Source organism: Pleurodeles waltl, chromosome 10 (assembly GCF_031143425.1).
Source record: "Pleurodeles waltl isolate 20211129_DDA chromosome 10, aPleWal1.hap1.20221129, whole genome shotgun sequence".
NCBI lineage: Eukaryota > Metazoa > Chordata > Amphibia > Caudata > Salamandridae > Pleurodeles > Pleurodeles waltl.
In genome coordinates this window covers 253,347,404-253,370,570 of record NC_090449.1, presented here as the reverse complement: position 1 = coordinate 253,370,570, position 23,167 = coordinate 253,347,404, and the positions used below count along the sequence as shown (strand labels likewise).

The following is a 23,167-nucleotide window of genomic DNA, read 5'->3' as shown; positions in this document are numbered from 1 at the left end:
TGAATGGACTGTAAAGCGGTTGGTGCCTTGCCATGGCTTTACAGCTCACGAGTTGAGTCATTTGTTCAGTTTTTGGGCCTTTCAGTTATTAACAGTGCATTTCATTTTTGTGAAATCTCTTGTTAATAAAATTTGATCGACTGAACCATCACTCACCCTCGTGCCAAATCCAACCAGTATGTGTGGTAAAAATGACAAAACCTGCTCCGCTGTAATCAGGCGTTGCAGCACACCTGTGACAGGCTAGGTGCCTCGGTGGGACCCCGATGATGAAGCATGCCACCAAATTGGTTGGTGGGTGAGGGGTCTTTTTAACATAACCTAAGTGTGTTTCTTTTCACAATTTTAGTGTTTGGAACATCACATAAGTATGTGGACACACCAAAATGATCTAGTGTAAAACTACCTGTGTTTGGGGGGGGGGGGGGGGGGGGGGACCTATGGTTTTGGTCCTGGGTGCGGCCTTCATCTAGGGAAACCTACCAAACCCAGACATGTTTTAAAAATAGACACCCCAAGGAGTTGTGGCTTGCCTGGATCCCCCAACATTTTCTTACCCAGACTCCTCGGCAAACCTCAAAATTTGCATTTAAAAAATCATATTTTCCTCACTTTTCTTTGTAGGATCACAGCTGCCGCACAAATTTCCTACCACCCAGCGTTCCCCTCAGTCCCCCAAGTAAAATGATACCTCACTTGCATGGGACCCCAAAGCAGAGTCAGCCTAAAAGATGTATAAAATAAAAATATGTGCTTATCAACTCGCTGTGCTATCCCCTCAATCTCTACAAGATTTTGGCCTTTTTCTGTTGCAGGCACCTGGCCCACCCGCAAAAGTGAGGTACCAATTTTATCGGGAGACTTGGGGGGACGCTGGGTGGAAGGAAATTTGTGGCTCCTGTCAGATTCCAGAACTTTGTCGCCGAAATGTGAGGAAAAAGTGTTTTTTGGGCCAAATTAAGGTTTGCAAAGGATTCTGGGTAACAGAACCTGGTCAGAGCCCCACAAGTCACCCCATCTTGGATTCCCCCGGTGTCTAGTTTTAAAAAATGCGCTGGTTTGCTAGGTTTCCCCAGGTGCCGGCTGAGCTAGAGGCCAAAATCCACAGGTAGGCACTTTGTAAAAAAAACACCTGTTTTCTGTGAAAAAATGTGATGCGTCCAGGTTGTGTTTTGGACCATTTCCTTTCGTGGGCGCTAGGCCTACCCACACAAGTGAGGTACCATTTTTATCGGGAGACTTGGGGGAACGCTGGGTGGAAGGAAATTTGTGGCTCCTGTCAGATTGCAGAACTTTCGGTCACCGAAATGTGAGGATAAAAGTGTTTTTTGGGCCAAATTTTGAGGTTTGCAAAGGATTCTGGGTAACAGTACCTGGTCAGAGCCCCACAAGTCACCCCATCTTAGATACCCCTAGCTGTCTAGTTTTCAAAAATGTGCTGGTTTGCTAGGTTTCCCCAGGTGCCAGCTGAACTAGAGGCCAAAATACACAGGTAGGCACTTTGTAAAAAAACACCTCTGTTTTCTGTGAAAAAATGGGATGTGTCCATGTTGTGTTTTGGGCCATTTCCTTTCTTGGGCGCTAGGCCTACCCACGCAAGTGAGGTACAATTTTTATCGGGAGACGTGGGGGAACACAGATTAGCAAAACAAGTGTTATTGCTCATTGTCTTTCTCTACATTTTTTCCTTCCAAATGTAAGGCAGTGTGTAAAAAAGACGTCTATTTGAGAAATGCCCTGTAATTCACATGCTAGTATGGGGCACCCCGGAATTCAGAGATGTGCAAATAACCACTGCTTCTCAACACCTTATCTTGTGGCCATTTTGGAAATACAAAGGTTTTCTTGATACCTATTTTGCACTTTTTATATTTCAGCAAATGAATTGCTGTATACCCGGTATAGAATAAAAACCCATTGCAAGGTGCAGCTCATTTATTGGCTCTGGGTACCTAGAGTTCTTGAGGAACCTACAAGCCTTATATATCCCCGCAACCAGAAGAGTCCAGCTGACGTAACGGTATATTGCTTTAAAAAAAATCTGACATCGCAGGAAAAAGTTACAGAGTAAAACGTGGAGAAAAATTGCTGGTTTTTTTCACCTCAATTTCAATATTTTTTTATTTCAGCTGTTATTTTCTGTAGGAAGCACTTGTAGGATCTACACAAATGACCCCTTGCTGAATTCAGAATTTGGTCTACTTTTCAGAAATGTTTAGCTTTCTGGGATCCAGCATTGGTTTCTCACCCATTTTGGTCACTAACTGGAAGGAGGCTGAAAGCACAAAAAATAGTAAAAATGGGGTATGTCCCAGTAAAATGTCAAAATTGTATTGAAAAATTGGGTTTTCCAGTTCAAGTCTGCCTGTTCCTGAAAGCTGGGAAGATAGTGATCTTGCCACTGTAAACCCTTTGTTGATGCCATTTTCAGGGAAAAAAACCACGAGCCGCTTTCTGCAGCCCTTTTTTCCCCATTTAAAAAAAAACAAAAAAAACAAACCCTTTACTGTATTTTGGCTGATTTCTTTGTCTCCTTCAGGGGAACCCACAAAGTCTGGGTACCTCTAGAATCCCTAGGATGTTGGGGAAAAAAGGACGCAAATTTGGCGTGGGTAGCTTATGTGAACAAAAAGTTATGAGGGCCTAAGCGCGAACTGCCCCCAAATAGCCAAAAAAAGGCTCGGCACAGGAGGGGGAAAAGGCCTGGCAACGAAGGGGTTAACAGTGATAAATACTATTCTATTTAAAACTTAAAACCAAATGTATTAGGTTTGTAATAAATATCCAAGCTGTAGAACTAAATTGACTAAATATTAACTATTTCAACCTTAAAGTTATATTTGTAATTAATATTCAAGCTTTAAACCTAACTTTACTAATATTGTACAATCCTCTAATAAACCCCCTTTTTATATGCTACCTATATAGGGCGATGGGAGGGGGACCCCAGACATGTATAGCTTGTACAAACCAGTCATTTTTGCAGGAGAATGTTGATTTTCCTAGTAATTTATGACGGAAAGTCTTAATTTTATTAAAGACACGGAGGCGAGTATTATGCTTCTCGATCTTGCTTTATTTTGGATAGCAGCAGTCAAGAAAACTACATTTCCAATGAGGCTAGAGGAACAGATAGCCAATGGGAAAAGAAAACGTATCGGCATGACCACCAATAATGACACCGAACACACTATAAACACTATACTTGACTGCGACCAGCCCTCTTTCTTGGTGCGAGGAGGCTAGTCTGTGTGAGAAAATAACGGAATAATAGAAACAACAATGGCAACTGCCAAAATTAGAGAACAAAGTTCTTGGCAAAAGTTCATCCATGGCTTGAGGAGCAGGAATATCCAGGAAGATGAGTGCAGCTTGTGTTGAACATTAGGAAGATGGGTGTTCAAACTTGGCGATGTTGGAGGCATTATCCAATGATCAGGACGAGTTCTGAGATTGGTTGGATGTTGCTGTGGGAGGGAAGAAGAATCGACAAAGATTAAAGAATCTGAGGTGGGATAATACTCGCCTCCGTGTCTTTAATAAAATTAAGACTTTCCGTCATAAATTATTAGGAAAAACCTACATTTTATGGCAAGACCGGAGGCTCCTATTATGCTTTTTTAAAGCATGTTAATTATTATTGAAGTTGCTGTATGAATTGGTTTACAATAAAAAGTTCTGAAAACATAATCTTTAGACCAGTCAGCCAATCTCAGAATGTCCTCGAGTCTGGAACCTACCCAAAATGCTTTGGAAGCCATGGCACCTCTGGAAGAGTGAGCACCAAACACTAACGTGTCTATACCTGCTAAAGTCATGACCCAGCGCACCCATCTGGCTAGAATAGCGGATGATACAGGTTTATGGGGTTTGCAGAAAGAAATGAGGAGCTGGGATGAGGACGTTCTGAGGTTGGCTGTGCGGTCTTCGTAGACTTTGAGACATTGTCCTACACATAGTTTGGGTTGATTAGGAAAATAAGGGTAAAACACTGAACATATATTTGTTTTGGTACGTCTGTTAATAGTAAACAAAACACCCTTAGGGGAAAATTGGCGGGATGAAATATCTAGCGCTTTGACATCTGATAAACGTTTAATAGAGACTAAACATAGCAACATTGTGAGTTTGGCTGAAAGCATTTTTAGAGATAGATCTGTATTGTCCTGCCAGGAAATAAATAAGTTTAAGACAACATTGACATCCCAAAGTTTAGAATACTTGGGTAACGGAGGTAAAGAAAACTTTACTCCCTTAAGAAGGCGGCAGATCAAAGGGGGTTCCCCAATCGGTTTTCCGTTGATGTGGGCGTGTTGTAGGGAAATAGCTGACCTATAAAGGTTGACTGTCCTGTAAGACTTACCTGCACCGGCCTGGGCAGCAAGGAAATTTATAATGTAATTTATATCGGTTGAAAAGGGATCGATATCCCTTCCCATACACCAGCTTGACCAAAGAGACCATGCAGAATTGTATGCCTTCCTTGTGCCGGGAGCCCAGGCGTTAATAAGGAAGTCTGAAGCTTCTGTCGAAATCGGGATGGGAGGTTGGGAATGCCTGAAACCTTCCAGGCCGATAGTGTGAGGGTATTGTTGAGGATGAGAGGATGGGAAGAGCCGATAGGATTCCGAAGAAGCGAAGGGAAAGTCGGCAGGAGAACTGGAGAGTCGATAGTTAATTCGGGGAGGGGGGAACCACACTTGAGATTGCCAATAGGGAGCTACCAGAATTAAAGAAGCTTTTTGGCGTCTGACTTGGGCGAGAACTCTGGCAATCATTAGGAATGGAGGAAAGGCGTAATTGAGTGTGGATGACCAGTCTTGAAGGAAAGCGTTGGAAGCCAGAGCCGAAGGATCTGGGCGCCAACTGAAAAACAGAGGGAATTGGGTATTTAGACGAGACGCAAATAGATCTATTTTGATTCCCCATTTGTGAAAGAGAGTTTGGAAGACTGAGGGGTGAAGTTTCCAATCGCTGGAATCTCTGAGATAACGAGAATGCCAGTCTGCGACATCGTTGAGGGAACCGGGAAGATACTCTGCCAACAGAGAAATTGCGTTGCAAAGGCAATATTCCCAAAGGCTTTTCGCCAGATCTGCTAGGGGTTTTGATCTGGTGCCCCCTAAATGGTTTATGTAGCGGACAGCTGACACATTGTCCATGCGGAGGAGGATGGTACACTGGACTCTGTTTTTTGCGAGGCTTTTGATTGCAAAGGAGCCCGCAAGCATCTCTAAATAATTGAAATGCAATTTGGACTCCTCTGAAGACCAGAAACCTCAAGTCGAGATTGCGCCACATCGGGCGCCCCACCCCGTCAGACTTGCATCTGATTCTAACACAAGATCTGGGGCTGACGGAAAGATAATCTTGCCGTTCCAGGCATCTAAATGGTCTATCCACCATTGGAGTTCAAAGCGGGACTCTTGGTCGAGGTTGATGGTCTCTGAGTAGGAAAGTTCTCTTCTGAGGTGTCAGATTTTTAATCTTTGAAGGGCCCGGTAATGAAGTGGACCGGGAAAAAAGGCTTGAATTGAGGAGGCGAGGAGACCCACAACTCTGGCTAGGGATCTGAGAGAGATTTGAGAACTCTGAAGCAGTTTCAGAATCTCTGATTTCGTGGCTCTTACCTTTTGTTGTGGAAGCTGAAGGATAGCAGTCAAAGAATCGATTATGAATCCCAAAAAAGTTATCCTTTTTGAAGGAATAGAGATAGATTTTTTTTTGTTGATAAGAAAGCCCAATTGGGATAAGAGAGAACAGGTAATTTGGAGGTGGCGTTGAAGGGAGAGTCCTGGTGCATTAGCAGAATATTGTCTAGGTATATGAGCAATCTGATTCCCAGGGACCTGAGATGAGCCGTAACCGGTTTCATTATCTTTGTGAAGCACCAGGGTGCTGAAGAAAGGCCGAACGGAAGGGAGGAAAACTGGTATGTTTGTCCTTGCCATTGGAATTGGAGGAATTTTCTGTGAGATACGTGGATGGGAACCGATAAGTATGCGTCTTGAAGGTCCAATCGAACCATGTAATCGTGAGGGAGAAGAATATCTCTCAAGTGAATAATGGTTTCCATTTTGAAATGTCTGTATACGACAAAGCGATTGAAATTTCCTAAGTTGATGACTGGTCTTGATTTTTTGTTCTTTTTTGGACTAAAAAGAGGGTACTGAGAAAACCAGAAGGATCCGGACGAGAAATCTGTATGGCTTGTTTGAGAAGAAGTGACTGAATTTCTGCTGAGATTAGGGACGCCATTTCTGAAGCGAAAAAGAGGGGGGGGGGGGGGTGGAGGAAGTGACTGTTGACGGGGAACTGAATAAAGTTCTATGGTGTAGCCCTGAACTGTGTTGAGTACCCATGGGTCCGAAGTAATACTTTTCCATTTTTCTATGAAATGGCGAAGACGGCCCCCTACAGGAGGAAGACCATAATTGGGGCTTACCTTGTTGGTAATTGAATCTGGAGCCACATTGTCCACGACCACGGATGCCTCTGCCACGCTGGGGATAGAACTGAGGTTTGTGAGTCGTAGTTGGAATTATAGGAGCCTCTAGATCCTTGTGATCGGAAAGAATGGCCGGTAAAGCGGCTCCTGCCTGTACCGGCCTTTCCAAAAACCCGTTGGTGGAACACTTTTTTAATAGATTGTTGTGCCTTGTCTATGGAGGCGAACGTGGAGACAAATTTTCCCAAATCTTTTATGAACGAATCACCAAAGAGGAGTCCGTCTGCCTTTATGCCAGGGTCGATGAAGGCTAGATTGGCCAATTTAGGGTCTAATTTAAGTAAGAGACCTTTCCGTCTCTCGTGTATGATGGCTGAGTTGGCGTTGCCGAGGAGGCAAAAGGCTCTTTGAATCCACAAAGACAATTCCGAAGGATCAATGTCTATATTGTTGGTTTTGGCTGATTCCGCCATATCAAAGATTCTGGCCAACGGACCCACCAGATCTAAAAGTTTGTCCTGGCAGTTGCACCAGGCTTTATCGACGCCCTTGCGGGGTCTTTACCGAATTTAGAGAAAAAGGTAAGAATGGATTGGTCGATAGAGGGGGTAGAGGTAATATTAGAAGAAAGGGAAGGTCTAGGACATTCAGATTTTAATTTGGCCCTTGTGGGTTTGTCTAGTGGTAGTCTTAATCTGGAGGAAATATAGTCGGCTACGTGAGAAGAAGGTAACTATTCAGTAGAGTTAGGGTGGTGAAGGAAAGAAGGGTTAAACATGGGATTGCCGTCTGGGTCCAGAATTTGTTTGGCTGTGAATGGGTTAGTAGGCAAATCAAATTTTGTTTTCTGGGGGGGAGGGGAGGATTGAGATTGGGAGTCCCATATATCTGTGTCATCATCTAGATCATCTAAGTCACCCATGTCATTGTCTGTGTCAGAGATGTGAGAGACAATAATCTTTTGTGGCGCAGCTAAAACATGTTTGGTCTTTTCGGAACATTTAAGTTTGGATTTCCCCTCCTTAGAAGGAGGCCTTGGAGGAGACTTGTCCTCAATCTGGGGTGAAGAAGTTTCACCAGTCGAGCTAGCGCCATCAGGGGTGACTGTATTGTGGGCTTTTTGGGCAGATAAATCCTTAATTTTTATTTTTCTGCATTCCCCCGCAGACTGGGCCCGTAAGGATTTGGAAACTATATCCTGTATGGAGGATTGAAGGTTTTTAGTAATTTTACCCATTGAATTAGAAATGGCTTTTGCCACTGAATCATTAATAAAATTGTCAAGGTCTTGGTTAAAGACGTCGTCTGCGTTATTTGAATTATCATTCATGTTGTTGTGGGTGTATTTTGGAAGGGAAAGGGTTAAAAGTAGGAAGCAGAGGCAGAAACAGAGAGAACACGCCCTATGGGGCGTTACCGGTGCGAGGAGGCAGGCTAGATATGAAGAGGTCGAAGAGACGAGGCAGGAGATGAAGCGACCCGGTTATGGAGAAAAATGCTGCTGTTTTCCACAGAGCGCGTCGGTCTGATGTGAGAGACGGAGCAAAGGTGACACGCTGAGCAGCAAACGGCCGTTAGAACGCTTGCGCGTTCCTCAGAAAGGCCGGGGAAAGGAAGGCCGATACAAGGGGGGCGCTATGGCGAAGTTTAAGGAAAACGCGGCCGCACAGAAGCAAAGCGGTGTACAACAAATATTAAGAGCAAAAGTTAAACAGTAAACACAATGAGAAACACGCACATATATTAAATGCGAAAAAAAACTTAGAACACTTATCTTGACTGCGAGCAGCAAGAAAGAGGGCTGGTCGCAGTCAAGTATAGTATTTATAGTGTGTTCAGTGTTATTATTGATGGTCATGCCGATACGTTTTCTTTTCCCATTGGCTATCTGTTCCTCTAGCCTCATGGGAAATGTAGTTTTCTTGACTGCTGCTATCCAAAATAAAGCAAGATCGAGAAGCATAATATGAGCCTCCGGTCTTGCCATAAAATGAAGTCTGCTGACAGCCAAGTCTGTGTACGAGTAATGACAGTTTGAGAGCAACTGGTGATCACCTTCAAAACAAAGGCGTTGTAATGGCAGCCAGTTATGCTTTCTTGCCCCAACATAAAATGGTGGCTAGATTTTAGTCCGCTTTCCACTGATCTCCCTTTTTTTATGTGCGCAACACTGAAGAGCTCACCGCTGTGGCCAGACTTGCCACAATTGTGCGATTGCACACTTGAAATAGTCACCTCCAGGTTTTGTTAAAATGGGAGGCCACAAGTGTGTATTCTGCCACCTTCGTATTCCCGCTAGCAGCCGAGCCTCCGTGCACATCTAATGCATTGGGGGAGGCCGGCCGGGCGTGGGTGTGCAAGCCACCACGCAACTCCTCGCAAAAAGAAGCACGCAAGTCAGAGAAACTCCTGGGTATGTCCTGCTGCCGAGGAGCCTGCCCACTAGCAACAGCACATTCGAATAAAGCCAAGTAACTGGTAAGTGCTCGAATGATCGGACTGCCACATGGGTATCATTTGAGTCACTATTGACTCTTATTCACACTATTGCCTTAATAATACATGACAAAGGTATTCAAATAAGAACAAACAGTTAAATAAATGCAAGATTTGAAAAGCCTAAGAGATACTCCAAATATTGGAATAACTCCATCAGGTTCTAATAGCTTATAAATACTAGCAGTATATATAAAGGCACTTATCAAATATAATCTAATAAAAGATATATATCAAACAAATAATAAAGTAATGTACTTATCTGCTGAGGGAGCAGCCAATAAAAGATGAAGATAGCTGGGTGTCATGGACATATATACTGTATTGGGACTCCAGAATTTAACTTTTTTACTTTGTGATGTGTTCTAAGTTCTTTAAATGGCAGCACATGGGGCAGCAATAAAGGTTTATACATAATGATAGCCTTTAGTGCTGTAATGAAATAAAACCAAACTGGTTATGAAGCCTTAGACAGTAAATACAGATACTCCCTCTGGAAAATGCCTATAAAAGTGGATCCAAACCACCCTACTTTGTTGCCATTCCAAATTCTTCTTGACCAAAGTAATAGCCCCCTGCAGAATACTCACAAAGGTTGTGTGTGTGCAAGGGCTGGTGTTTGCTGTGACCCAGTCTCCCAGAGGTGAGGGGGAATCACTTGAAGTCTGCCCTTTTTGCTTGAGGAGCAGTGGATCTGCATATCGCCTAGAAGCTTGCCTGCTATACAGGTGGAGGTACTGTGTAGGAGGACAACCCCTCCCTGTTCCCTGCATGAGGAACACCCAAGCAAAGCCATTTATAACAGATTGGCAAATGACCTCAAATACCATGGTGGGGCCCCGTAGCCCATCCGCACTGTGGCCCGGGTTCTGACATGGTGCATGTAGGAAGATGAGTTCTGGTTGCAGTACTCAGCAATTATTTGGCTGGATTTTGATGCAACTTTGAAGTGCACCAGGTCCCCAGTGCCAGTGTTCCTTCCCCAAAACAAGACACCTGGTCACTTGACCCGAAGTGGCCAGGCCCTTTAGCACTCTGTAAGCCCCTAGTAAATGGTACCACCGGTACCTATGGCATGGGTACAGAAGAGGAGCCCTACGAGCTGCAGCACAACTTGTGCCACTCTAAGGGTCCCAGAACCACGCTCATGCAGACTGCCACTGCAGGCTGTGTGACAAGATGCTCCCAAAAGTGAAAACCCAACATGGCCCACAGCCTGAGTGCTATGTCTCTTAAACACTGCATTTAATACTTGTCACCCATACAGCAGGCCTTACAGCCCTAAGGCAGGGTGCATTATATTACATGTGTGGACATATCTGCAAGAGCAGATATGGCCCTATGTCTTTGTCAATTCTTAGACATAGTGAGAGAACAGGGAAGACATACATGTGCTGGACACTGGCCAATATGAGTTCAACCGCTGCATGATGGATTTACTGAAAATAGGGCTGTTTGGTATCAAACATCTTGTATAAATAAACCCTCACTGATTCCAGTGATGGATCTATTAATACATGCACTCAGAGGGCACCTTAGATGTGCCCCCTGAAAATCTACCAACTGCTGGTGGGCTCATTGACTAGTTCTATTCAGCCTGCCACCAACAGACTAGATTCTGAACACCAAGGGTGACAGCCTTTGCAATCTGGAGGTCAGAAAAAAGCCTGCTCTGGCAGGCGTGTTACACACCACTCCCAACAGGATGACCTGCAAATCTGCATTTCAAGACAGGAGGCTTCAAAGAAGCCCACTGCCTTTGGTATGCAGATCTGGTATTTGTCAGAGGAAGATGACCCCCAGCCCCCCATGCCGCCAACAGTAAACCAGACAGTCCAAACCACCTTTGCACCCAGACCAAGGAGAACAGGACCACTAATGTCCCTACGTTCCCAAGCTTCGCAAGACTTGAACCCCCGTGATGGTTCGCATAGGCTGGATCCTCAGTCCACCCGTGCGGCACCTTTGTGACCGGACCAGTCCTCATAGACTTAGACAGGACACCTGACATTGAACTGCACCCAGCCGCCCCAGTGCAGCCCGAAGTGACCTGTTGGTGTGAGCTTGGACCTTGCCCCCTACTTAGCTTAAATCCAGGAGATTGGTCCCGTAAATCTTTGTACTATACCTGTACGCAGTGCTTGTTCTTCATCCATAGGATAACATTGCAACACCTGAAAATGTAGTGTGTCAACTTTTGCAAACAAAAAATTCAAGACTTGATAAGTACTCACCTGATTCCGGTAATCTTAGTATCTAAATTTATTTTAACGAACTGGTGTCGGATATTTTTATTATGTTTGTCTCACTTGCAGCCTGTGTGCGTGCCTTACATGCCTAGCATTACCCTCTAATATGCTTAACTGCCAGCCCACACTACCACAAAAAAAGCATTTGGGATGTAATTTGTGCCTCTGTCATACCTTTGGGGTTTGCTTGAACTCTGCACAGTGTATCTCTTTTTGGTCAACTATATAAAGAGCCTGTTACATACAGTGCATTATCCTGAAAGGTCTAGGCATTTGTTAATTATGTAATCCTAGATTAAGAGTTAGGAAAAAAAACATGTAACTCTAGAATGTTCCCTAGACACGCATGTATGCCCTTATCTCTTTACATGAACGCCTATGAATTCATTTGAATTAGAAAATAACCTACGCAAAAGAATATGCAGAGGCAAAGCCTTTGATTCCCTTTGGTAAGTAATATTTATGCGGGGCTTTGTGAACTGTAACAGTGGAGATCAAAAAAGCACCCTGCTATGAATCATATCGCTTTGGAGGAAAGGATTATCCAAAAGTAAACACAGTGTAAATTTGTGATACAGGACAAGTACAAGGTCCTTGGAACCAAGATCAAAGTTTTTGTCCACTCAAAAAAAAAAGAGTTAATATGGAGACTGACGAGGTTAACTTGTTGGAACAAGAGAAGTGTACATACAGTGGGAGAATATGGAAGCCCAAAATGAAGCTGGTAAGGAGAACTGGTCGGATTCAAAGATCTCTGACAGGATCACAAATGTGACAGAAATGGATGTCAACTATTATTGCCGGACTTGTTCAGTCTCAGATTCCGGAGGATAACTGACACGGGTATCCTCAGAGGATGCACTTACCCAATCTGAGGAAGATCATACCATAGCCAGAAAAAGCGAAAAGCTCTCCCAGACACAGAAATACATCAGAGGGCATTACAAGAGTGACTCTGTTCACCTGATCATCTGTACACGATTACAGTTTATAAAAGAGTATGGTTGCATGTTGACTTTCAATATGTGTTGTCAAAAAGGAAGGGGAGGGTTTTATACCGGAGGCTGAAGAATAGAAGCAGACAGAAAACCTTGGAAGAGCAAGTAAGAAGACACCTGTGATCGGCTTGCTTTTACTTCCAGTAAATATGTTGATGTACACAAGCAACATTTCTGTAGTTCTGCCAGTCTATAAATCTACACTCTACCATCCGGTCACAATTGATCCTTAGCACCTCGAGTGAGATGCCAACATACTGTGACCAAATCTGGCTTGCTAGATGGTGGCACCCCTGGCGAGATGAATGAAAATCATGACATTATGGGTGTCGATGACATGATGGTGCCAACTCCGGCATGTTTGCCCTTTCATAATAGTGGTAAAACTTGGTACACTGTGGGAACATCCATGGCGTGTGCCAAGATGTATCCACAACTGGCAAAATGCTGCCCCAGATACCCTGGTGGTTACTGACAGGCCCTGGAGGATCCGTGGTGCGATAGTACCAACCAGAGGTATAATGCGGACTCCTCTACTGGCAAAATGTCGGCATCTAATTAATGCTTGTGCCCACCCCCGACAGAGGTTGAGGAAATATTTGGCATATGAAAGACATTTTTGTTCAGGTAATCATTTTATATTATGCATGTAAGGCAGAATCAAACTTGTGTTTACAAAAAAAAAAAAAAAAACGAATTTCAAGACAAAAATTATTTTTCCTGAAAATACCACGCCTTGGTTTGGATAATTCAACGTAATATATTTAAAATAAACTTGCATTTGATGGTAAAGCATGTACATCTCCAGAAACTGAGAAGCTGAGAAGTGAGCTGATGCAGAGTTCGGAACCGTACTCTTTGATGTGTTTTTTCTATGGTGCAAGAGAACATTTCCTTCACAGCTATTTCATTACTGGTGGAGGCATATCACAATGAGCAAGTGTTATATTTATCTGCACGCATTTCACTATTGAATTATTGAGGGAAGATAAAATAATGTTAGAAAAGTACACAATTAAATGAACTTCAAATATTGCAAATCTTGAAACTGTTTATACAATCCAACTTTAAATCTCTTTAAAGCACATATTCCCTTACTATGTATTTATGTATCTATTTATTAATTTAGTCCTAGTGTACAAGAGAAAAAATAAAGTACTACCTCGTAAGCTTTACTCGGTCTCCCCATCACCCTATACCTCTATCCCAAACCCATTCTACTACTATAATCTGCAAAATAATACTACCTAAGCTCTTCCCTCCTCTACCACTCATGGCTCACCCCAAACCTTAGTTTACCACTACGCTCTCCCAATCAACCCTACTACATTCTCCCTCATTTATCTCACCTTTGACTCATCCAAACCACCTTCTACTACTATGATCTCCCTAACCCCTTTCTACAGACTCTACCCTCCTCCGTCTCTCCTTTACTCATCCCAAGCCTCATCCTATCACTATAAACTCCCAATTAACAATTCTTTATCCTTCCATCCTCTATTCCTCCATTACGTCCAACTAACAAACTCACATATCCTCTGCTCAAATGAATCAATACAGTACTCATATTTCCCTATACTAATCCACCACTAATCCTTTTGGGTTCCCGAGTAGTGTGCTACTTGCCATAAAGTACTTTGATGCTTTGTCAGGGGTAGTAAACGCTATATAAATACAAATTACAATTTCGTCATCTAGATTGATTCAGATTTTTAAGACATTCAGACCACCGTTGGCGAAGCCCTGAGCCTATTAAATTGGGAACAGTAGCTTTGTTGTTGAAACCTTTACCATCTGTTTAACTGTGCTGTTGGCCTTGGATTGTGAATCATTTTAAACTTAATTGTTTTCAGGCATGCCCTTTCCAAGTAGATTTTCAGTCTGAACCATGAATGAATAGTTGCTTGGAAGGATGGAAAAAAATCGAAGTTGTGTAATGTTCAAGAGAAGGAAGATTCTATTCTATCTGTTTTCAAAACGACATTTTAACATGCAAATCCATGCAAATTTGAATTAGGTAGCTCAAAGAAACTGGACAAAGCTCCATCAATACTGATGTGCCTACAGTGAAACTGGCATTAAAGAAGGACCTCAAAATTCTGACCAATGGAACAAGGAGGAGGCAAGTTCAAGCATAAAAAAGTAATCAGAGGACCAAAGAATGCAAAATCAGATTGAAGACGGCACCCCAACAGTCTAAACTCAGTTACACCGTTTTTTTAATTCATCGACTGATTACAATGGGATGTGGATGAAACAGACCTACCTGGGAGCCAGGATTATTATAAGGGATACGGTCATCTTCATAAATGTAAAAGTTTAAATACCCTTAGACAAGGGGAGTTGGAGGGGGGTAGGGGGAATAAATCCTTGAGAAGAATACAGTTTACCTATTGGATGACTCAAACCTTGAGTCGTTTCAGCCAGATGGTGCCACGATGGTACCATGATGTATCATGGTGTGATACGGTGGGCAACTCAACATCAACAGGTCGAACCACACACAGTAGAGGATGAGAAGGATTTCCTGCTGGAAGCCTTGTCCAAAACCGAGAGGTTAGTCAATGATCATGCTTAGGGGCATGCTAAAGTTCACAGCAGAACTTCAAGGACCGAGTCAAGACCGGGATGGTGGCCTCCCGCATCGAGAAAAAGTACAAGCCAGCTTCACAAGCTATGGCTTACATTAGAGAGGCTATTATACCTGAGTCACTGATGGTGCATACTGGCATAAGAGACTTTCCACTCAGACTACAGGGCCTGCTGCAGGAAAAATGGTAGCTTTGGGGGTCCACTCATTGGAGGATTGCAAATTCGGTGGGCTTCCTTTCTAGGGACAACTTATCATTGAGTGGCCATTGAGGAGCTTATCAGTCACATTCCTGAGGCTTACCGCAAGAGGGAAGAGGAAGTCATTGCAGACGGTAAAACTATTAGCAACCAAATATAATGTGTGCCCTTGATGCAGCAGACGCAGCAGCTAGGGACATTAACACCAGCCTATTACTCCATAGGGACGCCTTGCTTACGGTGTCGGGATTTGGGACAGACTTGCAACAGGACCTTCTAAATGTAACCTTTGATGGGGAACCACTGACCACATGCTTGAAAATATTGAAGAGGACACGAACATCGCAAAGTCGATGTGAGTCTTACAGCTCCAGTGCCAAAGCCTACTTGTATGATTGCAATGACCAGGCAACTTCTTAGCTGCGCTGAGTTTGAAAGCTGCATAGTTTCACATCCTCATATATCCAGTGCACCATCGGTGGCTTCGCTTCATGGAAGTTCAAAAACATTTCCAGTTGAAAATTCTCCGCAGTGGAGTTACTACAACCCCAAGAGAACTTAAGAAGTGTCTGGCAGTCATGGTAGCCCATCTATGCTGACATGCCTTTCATGTATTTCCATATCTAAATGACTGGCAGAGAACATGCCTAGCACATACTCAAATACCAATGTGACTATTGTACGGACTGAGCTTCATCAACAGTGCAAAAAAGTTGCATCTATAACCCCAGCAGATGCAGCCCTTACTAGGATCAAGCCTCAATGCACAGACAGGCAAGGACACCTAAACCATGACAGCGTGATGGCGTTTCAACAGCTACTGCCTCATTTTCAGACACACTGTCCCATCACTATCCACAGTGTTATATAACTGTTGGGGGTGATGGCTTATTGAATAGCAATTCTCCCCCAAGCAAGGTTGGGCATGCGACCATAATAGGACTGTTTATCACGGCTGAAGTAGAGGGCAATGAAAGGAGCTAGAATTATTATTATTATTATTTTTTTGCAAAGGTCCAGCATTCTCTCCACAGTGCAACAGCAACACTTTGTTGCTCTGCAGGCCTTTCCAAATCACATCCCACAGCTGACCATCACCTCTAACATGTCTCTCATGGGGTGGCATGCCCACCTTCACCACATGATGATCCAAAGCACTTGAAGTCAATAGCACCAGGGTTACAACATCAGTTACATGAAACATATATCCACCGGATTAGCCCTTAAAGCATTTGTCCAGCTTCTCAGGAATAGGGCGAGTCCAAGGAGGAAGAACCCAGAAAGTCCACATTACCTTACACTTCTGAAGTCAGGAACTTATCGGTGGAGTCCCAAAAAGATCAAAAGATTTTCGCAAAGCCAATGCCTTTTCAACATCTACATGATGCCAATGGCCAACATTTCAGAATGCACAGCATCAACATACTCACCTATGCAGATGAGACACAACTAATACTGTCATTCGCTGTCAAGATGCCCAGGACCACAATCAACGCCCCCCTCCATGACTGCAGTGGCAACCTGGGTGAAGTCCAACTCCCTGAAGCTCAGCTCAGACAAGACCAAAGTAGTGATTTTCAAAAAGAAGATCTCACATTGGGACTCCTCCTAGTGGCTGACAGACCAAGGACCAACCCCACCGCCCAAGCAAGAAACTTAGGAATCACCTTAGACAACAAGTTCGACATGACGACCCAGGTCAACTATGTCGCCACAATCTGCTTCCATATCCTGAGGATGCTGCAAAAAATCTAAATGGCTACCAGATAACACAAGGAAAACAATCTCAAAGGCCCTTGTAACCAGCAGACTGGACTACAGCAACGCATGATACTCTGCGATCACCAAATAGCTCCTGCACTTCTACACACACACACACACAAATCACAACACAACCTAGGACCCCGTCTAACTCAAAAGCTGCATACATGTTCATCAACACTTCAAGCACCTGCACTCATCCAAACTCTCACTGGCACAAATAACCCACATACACAAAAGCAGACAAGAAGGTAGCTCCTTCTCATACATCTCCCTCAAACCAGGGAATGACCTCCCACAGCACATCAGAGCCTCCTCATCAATTCTTGAGTTCTTGACAAGCGGGATCTTTAAAATCGGGCCCCATCAACATTTCGGGTTTTTCACCATGTCTCGTCTACGGCGGTAGCGAGGGTCGGTTGATACAATTTATTGGAAAGAGTGAAGGTAGGACAATTAATGTGGTAGCATACATAGGTGGTTTTGAAATGTAGCACTATGATGTCACATTGTATACCCACTTCGGCACCACTTAGGATGTTGTTTAGTGTTTACGGCATTGTATCTATGGCATTGAATGTGGAGGATACGGCCAACTGAATCTTGATATCATAACCAGTTTGCACTGTTACATTAACTAGCATGATTTTGTTCAAAGATCATTTTTAAAAATAGGGTGATCATGTTCTCGATAAACCGTGAAGACAATTAATATGGAAACGTATATAGATGGTTGGGAAATGTAGCGATATATATGTTATATTGTGAACCCGCTTTTGTACCACTTTGTATGATGTTTATGACATGTGACCAGCTGAATGTTGATAGAATAACCAGTTGGCACTGTTGTTGAAAATAACAAGCAGAATTAGATTTAATGATCGTTTTTCTAAATATAATGATTGCGCTTCCGATAAACCATGAATATTTGCCTCCTGCCAACATGAGGCGAAGTTGTTATTGTTAGCTGGTGTGATAGTGTTTTTATCCTATACTAGGTGCTGACTGAGTGTAACACTTCGTCCACAATGCGATTATCTTCTTGAACATGACGGACTGGAATTGACTTTAATTACTAGGTATAAGAAGCCATCCATGCAGTGTGACAGTAATATCATTAAGTATAGTTTAAATGGATGAGGATTATCATGAATGGAATTTTGTTTCTCGTCCTGCTGTGGAGAAGGGTTGGAAGTTAGATCAAATTAAATAAATTCTCTTGTGAGTGCTCTTGTTACACAAATCAATAATTTGATCCTAAAAAATATCACATCCCTTCACAGTTATTAGATATTATATACCTGTTCTCATTCTCTCCAGTTTCTTGAAAATTTGCACTTTTTGTAAATATAGGAATATATATAAAAACAGCTTTTGGTAATTATGTAGGAACAAACTAGTAAAGGATAGTTATAGTAATAGATAAAATCAAAACCATTTCAATTGCATTCAATATCAACATCCTCATTAAAGCCGGAAGTTAGTTTGGTGCATAATAGTTTTTAAAATACACCTTTTAGATGTGCTCGTCACAAGTGTAATATTATTTGTTTATAGTTGTGTTTGTTTTGTTATAATTGTGCTTCTATTTTTGCTGCACTGGTACATGGAATATTCAGTAAACCATGTATTGTCTTTTTATATTGTGTGTTCATAGTGCATGCATCCCTTGTTTGTACATCATGTCAATATTTGAATGTTTTGTTGTAATGTATATATGTAAGATATTTATGTTGATATACACCATAAGGGTATTATATTTATTGTATTACAGCCCTGAAAAAGTCCTGTCCTAAGGACGAAATGCGTTGGCTGTTTTCGTTATGAATGTGTTCTATTTTTGAAGAAAACAATAATGAGAAAATATAAATGGACTGATATTTATGAGTTGGACTTTTTGTTGTGTGGCTCACCATTTAGACTTTAATTGTACTAAAGAATTAATATCAGCATCGCAAGTATAAAATAAAAAAATTAAAAATTAAAAAGCGCAAGTAGGAGTATTAACCTTTCAGGGATCACATCTACCACAGACTAAAATGAGTACAGAAAGGTGGTCACAGATAGGACACAGCCTCACTAAGGTAGGGAAACTTGGTTTAAGAGGCAATCCATGTCAGTACCATTATTATCAATCTTAGCAAGACAATCTGGAGTGCACCATAGTTACCATTCAATCAACATAGGGAGAATTAACACTACCAGGCTGTTCACACTAACATTATCAACATTTAGCTAAATCCATAGACCACCTAAAATAGAGGCTAGAGCGTATTCAAGGTCTGTCTAAACCAGATTGAAAGTGCTCTGGGAGTGATTAGATTGTAATGAGAGCAATTGCAGAACTATGTGCAAAGAAAACATCTAAAGATGGAGGTTATCAGATGGTGAGGGAGCATTGGTCTTGAGTGAGTTCTAAATGTGGTTGCAAAGTAATATGTGAATGAACTGAAAAGCTTTTTGGAGAGTGTGGCCAGATTAATCAAAGCTGCTGGACTGGCGAGCATCTGAATAACACAATGAAGTTCTTTGGTGCCACTAATTGAGTCAAATATTCATGTGCTGAAGAAAGACCATTTTGGAGACCTGATAAGTAGGAAAGACTCCAACATCACTTTGTTCCTGCGATTAGGAGGACTGAAAAACAAGTTGGACATGCAGCATTTATTATTAACAAATTCAATTTGAAAGAAGACTACCCATAATTTGGAGATGAACTGAGTTGTACTGAGGATGAATGAGTGTGGCTGAAAGCATGGGAGATACTCAATCAAAATATGCATAGGTAATACATGTGGAAGAAAATTAAAAGAAAAGTAAAAGTCTTTACGCCATAGCCAGTGGTAAGGAGTGGAGGGAAGCAGAAAAGAAAAGAGAAAACATTTTTAAAAAAACATAGATTCCACAATGAAAGGATTAAACTGCAATTGCAGGGATTCCAGTTTTCAGGTAAAACAGATTCTAACTGATAAAACACCACAGAAAAGAACCTTTGTTTTCCAGCAGAAACTCAAACACATCAGATTTTGAGACACTTCTACTGCCCTCGGCGTGTCAAACCATTAAAGTGCAGCCTCTAATTTTGAGCTCTTTTCTATGAAGGATGCTCCCGCTTTGACCCACTCCATTCATAGTAAACCATTCAAAATACCACTGTGGCCATCAATAAAGTTCCATGATCCATAGACCTACTTCACTTCACTTGTGTTATGGGATCCTGGCTATCCTTTGGTGTCTTCAGCTTGCTGTTCACTTTACGTTTCATAGTAGCCACAGACAGGTTTTTACCTGAACTCTGAGCAATGCTCTAGTCCATGGCACGCAGCACCTTCTGATGCTATACTTCTTCACTGACAGCGCTATCAAGTTTTGCTTCCTCGTAGCTCTGACATTTGGATTGTAGAGACAAAGATCACTCTGCAGATGGGTGCTATCAGAATTAATGCCCTACCATAAAACACTACATTCAACACTCCTGCTCCAAGGTTTGCTTAATGATGGTCCAAAATTTAGGCATATATCAACCACATCCACTCATACAGGAGGATCATGACAAATCTTCATTGCCCATGATTAGGCCAATGAGGGTTTTTTGTTGCTGTGCTGTTTTAGTGCAGAAATTGACTTAATAAACATAACAAATTAGTATATGCGCTGTAGACAAATATGAAGGACAATCACTACTCCGGGTTCCTAGTATTTGTTACAGACAACACAGTTTCAGGACAAACAGGTTCATAGACCTATTATTTGCCTGTGCACTAAAATAGGATGTATTCCTGAAACAGCCCCAGGATCACAAAGCTCAACTTTCATTCCTACTTCCCTACATACAGGAACACAGTCCCTCACTTAAACAAAGGCTCACATGAATTGTAAAAACAAGCATTTGCAATGCAATGGGTCTCGCGTTTGCTCAAGTTAGAGTTATTAGCGTTGTAAATTTCTAAATGGAACTTTCTTGCCACACAAACTGAAAATAAAAAGTAGAACAGTTGACATAGGCGAGCCGATTCAGAGTGCTGGTGTGAGCATGAAGGATAGAGACAAAAGGAAAAAGAAGTTCTCTTGCAGTCAAAAATATCAGCAATAGTATGATTATCCATGTAACAGGGTCGATGGCCAAGGTGTTAACAAAACCGCCCTAAGGAGGGACAAAGGTAAAGCAGTTGTCAACGAAAACAAAGGATTTTTGAAAGGCAAGCCCATGAATGAGTGATCGTGATGGGCGTGCAGTAGGCGTGGTTAAAAGCCCAGATACATACCAAGATGTCGGAAAAGCAGCGCTTGCGCGCTGCTATGCTCAACCTAATCATTACTAAAATGTCCTTGTGCTGGCTTTCAAATAAACAAAATCTCATAGATCTAACCCACCAATGTAAATTAAACTTCATTCATAGTGTGATCTGCACTGGAAAAAGTCCCAAGATATCCTGCCAGTTATAAAGTTTGTTTATTACCTCAGCTGCTTCCTTATAGAGAAGCACAGCTGCAGTCACCAAAGTCCCTATAGCTAAAAGGATGCTTATTAATTCCTTAGCAGGCTTCTTTCCTATGGCAATAGAGAGCGAGAACAGTCCCAGGTGAGAAAATATTAATACATTTATTCGCCTAGTTCTTTTTTGATATGTCAAGGCAAAGAACAGGTCAGTGTGATACACCTTCGCAATAATGGGACCAAGCAACCCACTATATATAGCTCAAGTTCCAAGTAGAAAATCTTCATTCAACCTATCTTCATTTGTCTAAAAAAAAAAACAGAACAGCAGGAGAGTGTGTTAAATGCAGACCAATAACCAATCAAATCTTAATGAGGTACAAACATATCTTCATCCATGCACCTGGTTGAAATGGGACGGGACATGGGATAGGTTTGAGTACCGAGAAATCAGATAGGCAGTGAGGTGAAAAAATGAAAGGATACCTGAAATGAAAGGATGTAAAGAAAGTAGTTGGAAGCAAGAAAGAAAATAATTAACAATATGAATGAAGAGGGAAGGAAGGTAATAAAACCACATTTTTTTTATGAACACTAGAAAAATACGATCCCCGTGATTTTGTATGGCGCAAAAAGAGTAAACACTGATAACCATAAGTGACGTAAGGAAAGCAAATTAGTTCTAAAAGTAGTTTATTAGTTGCACAAATGCACACACAACTCGATCCAAATCTGATGGCAAAATCCTCCATTCAACCTAACCACTGTTTACCAAAACCTAAATGCCCTAAAGAAGCCACTTCCTCTTGCACAGTTAAAATAAATAAATATGAATCAGAGTGCTTGCTACTCCAAGCTTCCAAATATTCATCAAAGAGAAGTACAACAGTAAATAAGGCAGATTAGAATAAACAGGAAAATGTAGACATGTTTGTAACAAAACTGTATTTATTAGGAAGCCTTGAAGCAATGCAACATCCTTCCTCCTTGTAGGCGGCAATAGTGAAGATCGACTGGCAAGGGATTCGCAGCACCGTAGAGTGGCCAGCAAGGAGCTATGCACTATTTGTCCATCTGTGCACGGGGACAGACCCGAGCAGAGTGCAAACCTCTTTCAGTGAATGGAGCTCGCTGGCAGGAGGTAGTTGTGCCTTCAAAGGTTGTAAAGAGGTAGTTCAGATCCCACAGTGTGTGCCAAACAGAGGGCGAGGGGTGACCCTACCCAGCCAAGGAGTGGTCAATCCTGGTACAGGTTGCTATAGTCACAGAGCTCCCAGTCCACCAGTTCATCACTGTGGAACCACAAGCTGATCTCCTTCTGGGCCACCTCCACCGAGTCGCTGGCATGAATCACATTCCTGTAAAAAGTTACAAGACATTACATCTTTTTCAGAAAACAAAAACTAAAATGGCACTCAGGTTCTAGGGTATTGTGGGTTTCTGGCTGACATCATACTTAGATTTCGCCTATGTTGACACCCAGCAAACCTAAACAAATGGTTTACACTATAACACATCTGGGTCCAACCACTAGATGGTGGAATTATCAGCATCTGCATCTAGAAGACACTCCACTCTGCCAAAAAAAGTGCAATCACTACCATGCACTACAAAAAAAGTGCAATTTCGGCCACGCAATTACAGTACAGCAACTTCCCACCCATCAAACAGCACTCTAGGCAAGGTGTACATCAACATCAACCACACAATATTAAACAAGCGTTTGCAATGCAATAGGTCTCACATTTGCGAGATTTAGAGCTATTGGCATTGTAAATTCATAACTGGATTTTTCGTGCCACATAAATTGGTCAACCCTCCATCATAATTTTGTGTTTTCCTGCCATATAATTCAGTTGCCCTGCATATAACTAAAGGACTCCCATTTACCTTCTTCCTCTATCTGCATCAAGAAATGTAAATTTTGTCATTTAGCATCCTAATTTAAAACTGATATGCTAATTCCAATAGAATACCACTTTCACCA

The 23,167-nt window shown here is 42.2% G+C and overlaps 1 protein-coding gene across 3 annotated transcripts in view; it reads right to left on the bottom strand.

The window, feature by feature from the left end:
• Positions 1–3,145: 3,145 nt before the first annotated feature.
• NME4 (NME/NM23 nucleoside diphosphate kinase 4) overlaps positions 3,146–23,167 on the bottom strand; it is a 96,317-nt gene continuing 76,295 nt past the window's right edge. For 2 of the 3 annotated variants that reach the window (XM_069210351.1, XM_069210349.1), the window contains one exon: positions 21,857–22,538. In XM_069210351.1, the coding sequence (XP_069066452.1) occupies positions 22,418–22,538 (121 nt within the window). In that variant the 3' untranslated portion in view covers positions 21,857–22,417. Of the gene's footprint in view, positions 3,468–21,856; positions 22,539–23,167 lie in introns of those variants that run through there. The other variant, XM_069210350.1, reaches the window with a different exon arrangement.